General features: G+C 39.4%; 1 protein-coding gene across 1 annotated transcript; it reads left to right on the forward strand.

The window, feature by feature from the left end:
* The first annotated feature begins 216 nt into the window (after positions 1-216).
* Positions 217-4,374, forward strand: mchr1a (melanin-concentrating hormone receptor 1a). The gene is made up of 2 exons (XM_059330794.1): positions 217-380; positions 1,455-4,374. Exons 1-2 carry the CDS (start codon positions 320-322, stop codon positions 2,474-2,476), a joined length of 1,083 nt encoding a protein of 360 aa, XP_059186777.1. The 5' UTR covers positions 217-319; the 3' UTR covers positions 2,477-4,374.
* The last annotated feature ends 4,267 nt before the right edge of the window (positions 4,375-8,641 follow it).

The following is an 8,641-nucleotide window of genomic DNA, read 5'->3' on the forward strand; positions in this document are numbered from 1 at the left end:
TTGCTTTTACGCTTCTCTTGTCATGATATCAGCTTTACGCAATCCATTTTCTGGTCTCTGGTCTGGTTTTACGCCGGCTTGACTGACACCTGCAGTGCAGTCGCAACTCTACAGAGAGCGTCACAAGCTCCGAGCGAAGATGCTCTCACAGGCTCTCCAGCCGCGCACCGAGGAGCGGCTTTATCCACACTGACACACAGAGCGCACAGGTCTGCTCATTAGATGGCACATAATAACACACCTGGATTCCCTCATGCATGTTACTTGGGAAGCCGGCACTTGGTAATACTTTATAACTTGGATATACTTTGAATTACCGATGGATTTCTTAAAAGATTCCAATTTTTCTCTCGGAGACACTAATTCAACAACAACAACAGGTAGGTTGAACAACCAGCGCACCAGTCATATAATCAACTCGTTTATAAGCGTCATAACTGTATTCTACGTGTAATTAAAATCACTAAAAATCAAATGTGTGTACACTAATGCTTTTTTGACAGTTTTTTTTCTTCAACATGCCAAAGTTACCTTGCATCTTAAAACCATAAAAGCTTGTTTGTCTGTTACATTTGATGAGAAATATACGATATGACTTATTCTCATCAATTTTAACTTTCACTGCTGAAATCTCTAGGATTTCTACTGAAAAACCTATTTTTCACTCTAACCTTTTTTTCACATCATATCAGCACTTCTGTTCCATTCATATATCTGTCATTGCTGTATCGAAGGAGCCAACACACACCCAGGCACGGATACAGAAATCAATACATTTCACACTGACATTATCCATCGAGCTGAGAGATGGAAAAATGTACAGTGTTCTATGTGATATCTGATTATAGATCTGCCCACATAATAATCCCCTGTTAGATCATTTGGTAACGCTTTATATTAAGGTCCTTGTCATAACCATTAATTAACAAGTAATAAGGCCCTTGTAAGTCCTTACAAGTTGCTTATTTACATTATTGTGTGTTTATAAGCTTATATAAGTGTTAATAATGGCATTACAAACACCCATGACCCACCCATTATGTCTTTGCCATGCCTTTATTAATCTTATTTTGTTTGCTTATTGATATTAAAATATACTTTATTGCTCATCTATTATAAGTTAACTATAAGTTAACTATGCTTTTTGCAACTACCGGATCTAAAGCGAGAACAATGCCTTATTACTTGTTAATTAATGGTTATTAAGGACCTTATTATAAAGCGTTACCAAACATTTTTGTTCATGATAGGTTACTCTTCTGCACTTGCGAATTGTACCATCTAATATTTCTGAAAATATGATGTATTAGATACTGTACATACTGATACTGATCTTCTGATAGAGAAGATTTCACACCATACAACATGATAAAACACTGTGTGCAATGATGTATGATTTTATTAATGTCTTTGCTTTATAGTCAACTGCTGCTCCCTCCTCTTCTTGTCTCCAGCTGTAGATGGGGCCCTTCAGTGCAGTGCCATCCTCCCCGTCATCTTTGGCATCATCTGCTTTCTAGGGCTCACGGCTAACTGCATTGTCATCTACACCATCATGAAGAAGACCAAGGGTCGGGCCAAGCAAACTGTCCCGGACATCTTTATCTTAAATTTGTCGATTGTTGATCTCCTGTTTCTCCTTGGGATGCCATTCCTCATCCACCAGCTGCTGGGCAACGGCACATGGCACTTTGGAGCCACAATGTGTACGTTCATCACTGCTCTCGACTCCAACAGTCAGATTGTCAGCACTTACATCCTCACCGCGATGACCCTCGACCGTTACCTGGCTACGGTCCATCCCATCCGCTTCAACTACATCCGCACACCTTGTGTGGCAGCGCTGGTTATTGGCCTGGTGTGGGGTCTGTCTTTACTCACCATCATTCCTGTGTGGATGTACGCAGGCCTGATGCCTCTACCGGACGGCCTGGTGGCTTGCGCTCTCCTTCTGCCTGACCAAGTCACTGACATATACTGGTTTACGCTTTACCAGTTCTTCCTGGCATTTGCCATACCTTTGGCCATCATCTGCGTGGTGTTCTTCAAGATCCTCCAGCACATGGCCACCAGCGTGGCACCACTGCCTCCGAGGAGTTTGAGGGTGCGCACTAGGAAGGTGACCCGGATGGCAGTGGCCATCTGTCTGGCCTTTTTCATCTGCTGGGCTCCTTACTACATCCTGCAGCTGATCCACCTCGGCGTGCAGAAGCCAAGCGTGGCTTTCTCGTATGCCTACAACATAGCCATTAGCATGGGATATGCTAACAGTTGCATAAACCCATTCCTCTACATCATCCTCAGCGAGACCTTCAAGAGGCAGTTTCTCAGGGCTGTGAACCCGATTAATAGAAAGTTCCGCGTGCATCCGAGCACCACAGATGGTGGCAGTGTGAGTGTCAGGATGATACCTGAAGGGGCTCAGCAGGAGCACGCTTCGGGGGAGATGATACCATGCAACGTGGATCCACAATGAATACGAATTAAATTAACTTCACTGCTTCACCATTACTGATGGATGGGACACATATACATACTTTTTCTGATATGTAATGTCTGCTCGTCAGCTTTAATTGATCATTTAATTTAAACAATATGTTTTCCTATTTTTCATCCAAGACCTGAAAAAAATGGTTAAATCCATCATAACTGAGAATAATAGGCATTTTTGGACCAGAGAGACCTTTTCATAATTCTAAGAGCCTCCCATTGTATTATATCCACACCACAGGGACAAGGCAGCTGATAATCATTCTCCCAGAACAAGAGGAACCTTGAGTGACATAAGTGTCCAGTAAGTGGTCAAACACAGCCAATGCAGCACCGGCGTAATCAACAGATAACACAAAATACATTAATTACAATACAACCTTGTGTTTTCTTCAGTTGAAAGTACTCAGATGTCTCAAAACCCCTGATCTTACTTTTAAAAACTGGGCTGTGTTGAAGACCTGTCTGCAGAAGGAAAAGCAGACCGGATGGTTTCTCATTAGAAAAGATGTCTTCAGACAGAATGCAAAGCGAAATTCATCTTCATCTACAGGATTTTTTGCAGCCTGCTTCTCTTAATGGCAAACATCCAGTGGAAAACAAGCATTGACTCGATGAACTCCAAATGGTATAATTGGTACTCGTCTCTACTCTCTCTCATTAACGCTGGATACGGTCAATTCAACAGGGAACATTTTCTTCCGGACAAAATTATTGTCAGGGTGAAATGTTCTTAAATTACAACTAGACCTAAACACCAGTCAGTCTAGTCTGAGATCCTGTAATGTGGTCACAAGTGGAGTACATTTAATACAATATCACTGTGTGTATCCATGCAGTAAACACACAGTTTCTTGCAGTTTTAGCTGAGATTTCAGATTCCAGGCAGTATGACTGTTGTATTGAATAATGGAAAGGGATGCATGATGTTAGCTGTGAGCTTTAGGAACATCAGTTGTGCAAAATGTTGTTCAAATTGATTCTTGTGTCTTCTTGTGTCCTGTGATGGGTAAATGTAATATCAAACATCTGAAGAAGAGAGTGGAGATTGAGACTGGACATGAGATGTCTTTGGATCATAAGTGCATTAGATATTATTCTGCTGACAAAAATGAAAGGGCGTCCATTATATCCAGTGCATTAGCAGCATAACCTTGAGAATTTGCATTCAACATACTTATTCTCCTCTTTTGGATAGAAAGACAGTAATGCAAGTGTATGTAATTACTGTTTCCACTGGTGTGGAGCAAGATGTTTTAAACATTCAAGGCTCTGCCCCAACCAAGTTGCTGTCAGGAGCAAGCCAACCCAGGGAGGTTCTGTTTTCCATCTCTGGCAGCTATATGCACTATTTTTCAAGCCATTTGTGATAATAGAATGCCAAAAAATATGTCAATTTTGGGCAAAAACGGCCGTTGCCAAGCAAAAATATCATCCTTTAGCTTATATCTTATTTTGTATCTAGTTGTTCTCCAATTATCTTTCACTCATGCCCCCCAAAAAGGCAGAATAATGACTGGTGTTAGTATTTATTTATTTTCCTTTCTTGGCAAACCTGCTTGTTATTATGTATGAACTTTCACTGTTGTACTACTGTATCGTTCTGCCAGACATGATTGTTTTATTTTTTTTGATAATGTTTTTGTCATTTATTGTGCGTGATCTCAGGGTATTGATAAGATAAGATCAGACGAGATGAGATGAGATTCTTCTATTGATCTCATCTCCCATGGGAGAAATTCAGGTGTTGCAGCATCACAAGTACAGAGTAAACAGATTAAGGTAATAATAATAGAATAGAATAAAAAAAAATGAAACAGTATAATTGCTGTCAAAGACTTCAATGCTCAATAAATTTCCGTCTGAATAAACTATGTAAAAATATATGTGTATATATATATATATATATATATATACATATATATGTGTGTATATATATATATATATATATAAGTTGCAATTCAAGATTCTCCAACAATGGTAAGTACATGCGGTCTTTATACTCTTAACTGAATACGAGGCCAACAGAAGAGCATCTATTCTGTTATATTAGGTTTCTTTAGGGAATAGCATTGTATGAGTAGCAGTAGTCGCAGTAAAATAGAACAACCCCCCGTCATAATGTTGGGACAGACCAATAGATGCCAATATTTCCCCATTAACAGAATGTTTGCTGCGTTTATTTGTTGGTTCAGTCAGAGAGAGTAGGGAGGAAATGTCAAAAACTTGATTCGCGATATGCCCCTGCTTTCAAACAGCTCATTGTATGATTTCAGTGCTTTCAGTTTGTATTACTCTGTATATTTTTTTTAAATGTAACTTTGGCTGTTTAAAAAGTATCTCTCAATGTGTCTCTCTCCCCCCATGTCCGCTGAGTTAAATGTGACCCACTTGCAACCCCGAACAGGATAAGTGGTTACAGGTATTGGCTTTATATTGTTTTGTTAGGCTTGTTTGTTTGTTATGATAAAATGAAAACTATAACTACCATAACACCAAATGAGAGACTAAGGACATTCAACACATGCTTTAGTTGTGAAAGCTTGTAATTTTGTCAATTTCCTGCAATATGTCCCCAAAGAACTGTGACATTGGACCCACGCACCACTTTCAGCAAATGTAAGAAAAGCAGATGAATGTTTTTTATAAAGTCAATTAAAAATGATTTTTTCTAGATTTAACATGCTCAAATATTTAAAAAATTATGTTTTCTCCAAAGGAACTGCTTGAATAAGAAAAGTAAGTCTAAAGTTCAACGGTTCGAATATAAATGAAGGGCTGCAGATGGCATACTGTTAATGTTGTATTGATATTATATTTAAGTATGCAAAATTATAATGTACAATTATATGTTTGGGATTGGTTATTAATGTAAATATAAACCAAATTAATGAGTAACTCTGGGTTTCTCAACCTGCAGCCCATTTTCAGAGTCTAAAAAACTCAAATTATTTTTGTAATGTATGTTTCAGAAGGCAAAGGAAGCTCTGAATGGATTGCACACAGAAATGACTATATAGTTTAACTATAAATATTTTTCCAAATATAAATAATGAATCACTGTTCTGCCCTGACCTTTACTCGCTAATCAAACCACACCTCCCTAGGGTCCCGACACCGAGGATGAGAAACTCTGGTGTAGCTGTTGTTCTCGTCTGTTATGAAGCAAACTTAAGATTTAAAAAAATGCCTCGTATTAAAACATCAGCAGCAGTTGTTGTGGGCCACTATCTGTACTGTTGTGAGCAGTTATTGAGCTTAATAAATACATGTGTGTACTGTAACTTTTATGAAAATGTTCACTTATTGTTCCATGGTTGTTATTTCTCTGCATCGTGATTTCACTGTCTATATTTACCTCAATGTAAAATGTATTCAGTGGTCAGATACTGCTAGCTAAAGTGTAACAGTTACATGAATTTAGAGGATACGTACATGACATTGAGAACATTAATATAACAATAAAATGAATATTTTCTATGTGAAGATATGCATAGCCAATCCCAGCCCAGACCTCAATGTCAATCAAAATTGTGTGAGAGCCATGTGGGGTCAAGTCCAATTTAAAAGGACTTTGGTCATGAATGTCATGTACAGCAACATTAGTGTAGTTCAGTCAGACAGCTCATGTTTTAAATGTTTATTTCATCAGAACAGAAGAGAAACCTCCAACCTCATCACTCCAGGCAGTTGAGGGTGTTGAGGAGTGCTGGATATATATATTCCCCCCGTCGGAGCCTGCAGGTGTTGCTTTGGTGTTGCTAGGGCTGAGATAGCAGACGGCAATACAGATGCAGGCAGCATTGACAGACAGGCAGAGGGAAAGCTGGAGGATTGACTGCCAAATTATCAAACAAAATTGTCATGAGATCTTTCGCTGGACTCATCCTGCAGGTGCCTCCTGTGGTCTGATAAAGATTTTAACTCCGTTTTTCCAGGTTCAATATTTGGTACACACACAAAAAACAACAACCCAGAAAGAAACAAACACCGATGTGTCTTTAAACATTTGGCTTTGTGAAAAAGAGGAGATTTTTTACAATTACACTGTCACCCATAGTTGGAATCATTTTTTTAACCTCTATCAGTGCAATGATTGTGACAATGTGATTTATTTTTGACGCATAAAGTGAAAATCTTCTCAAAACTTTATTAATCAATCTCTTCCAAGCATATCACAATGTAAATGAAACCACAATTAAGAGAGAATTGTGTCTGAAAACTAAATTATTCCAACTTTATGGGCGATCGTGTATATGTAAGTATTAGGGCTTTAATCATCAGTGGATGAGAGCAGAATAGGAGAGATGGAGCAGCAGCAAGGCCACATGAGGTTGCATGAGGTAACTGACAATCCTACTGTTTTGTGTGATCTTGGGAACTATATTGAATAAGAGTGTAGACAGAGTTTGACTGAAGGAGGGAAACCTACACATGTGCCCTTGAGGATGCATTGAACCCCCAGCTGCATGCAGCACCTGTGAAGTTCCCCCTTTTGACATCTCTCCATCAATGCACACGTGTAGGCCCTGTTTTTGTACATCAGTTCTGTGTCTGTGTAATGTGAAACAAAATGTAATTTGCCCTCTGGGGTCAATAAAATACATCTTCTACAATGTAATGTATCCACATGGTGTGAAGTATAAGAGTGCAGCACTCAAAAAACTCTCAAACTGCAGAAAGATCATGCTTTACCTCCCCTGCTGCTTTATCAATAGAACTAAAGAAAAGGCCCCTTTTCACCATAAAAAGACTGAAAGATGACATTTCAAATCACTCATTGACATTACCGTGTTGCACAATGTGAGAATGAACATGTTTCTTGTCGTCATATTCTTTTCCAAGCAACATAAAGGTACCACACTTACACTACACAAGACTAATTTGTCTGATCTTCAAAATGGGCTCCAGTGAACACTTAATTGAAGTGTTTAATTTGTGAAAAAGGTTAAGTGAGAGTTAGGATAATAACGGGGCTCATTGCCAGCCAGTGAAGTTTACCAGCACTTTCAGGATTTACGGAGTCATTATTAGAATTCCTTCAAAACTTATTTCGAATATTAATCAGATTCCTCTGGAACAGGGGCAACAATGGTAGAAGCTGATATTAATCAAGTAACTGTAATCTATGCAGTCTGTAATCACTAACTCAACCGACCTGATTTCCTCAGGCAGGTTGTTCCAGAGAGAGTTGTTCCCAATGTGCTGTCCCCCTTAGTTTTCAGCCGGGTCTCTGTAACAGTCAGGAGACATCTGCCCAAGGACCTCAAAGTACGGACTGGTGTGTAGTGTGTTAAGAGGTCAGAGATGTAGCAGGAAGTGAGGTCATTAAGGGCCTTAAAAGTAATCAGTAAAAAACTATTCTAAAACATAGCCGGTGTAAGGATACTAAAACAGGAGTGATGTGATCATGTTTTAAAGTGTCTTTCAGTCTATGAAGGCAGGGATCATGCAAGGAAAAGAAGTGCGAGAGTGAAATGATCTGTGTCAGCTAAAAGATTCATGGCAGCATTTAGGAGATACATTGGACTACGGCCACATAAATAGAGGCCAGCTGTCAATCATCACATTTAAGTGGTGGCATGGCATCAATAAAATATAGCTCCCTGAGGCAGTAGCTGGGTGTTTTTTCTCACTTTAGAGAAAATCCTCTTGACACAAGGTCATTTATGTAGTGTTGTGAGAGTGAAAGAGCTGATTTCCAGTTTGCCAGGATGTATTTACCTCTGCTGTGCTGACAGGTGAAATGCTTTAAAAATTCGACCAAATCCAAACTGCAGGACTTTCCAAAGTTAAGTCAATAACAACAACCCACTGACAGCATAAAACTTTGCAGTGGGCCACATCCCAGGGTAAAACTTAGTTGATTGGTTTCAAGAACAATCTCTGAAATAGGATACAATCAGAGAGAAATATCTGGGGCTTAGGCAATTGTACTTCCAGTCCAGTAATTACAGTGGCACTGAAAGGGCAATGCATTTCAGGAAGCCAACTCTTTCTGCAGACAGAGGTGCCTGGAACAAACCCTGGCCTGCACACAGATTAACACGGAACAATGAGTCTAGCAAGGCTCCCTGCATGTGGCATAGGTAAACTACAGAGGAGCGGACACAACTGCTTTCAATCAATCTGCTGAATCACAGTCATAAGC

Source organism: Centropristis striata, chromosome 1 (genome assembly GCF_030273125.1).
Source record: "Centropristis striata isolate RG_2023a ecotype Rhode Island chromosome 1, C.striata_1.0, whole genome shotgun sequence".
NCBI classification, from domain to species: domain Eukaryota; kingdom Metazoa; phylum Chordata; class Actinopteri; order Perciformes; family Serranidae; genus Centropristis; species Centropristis striata.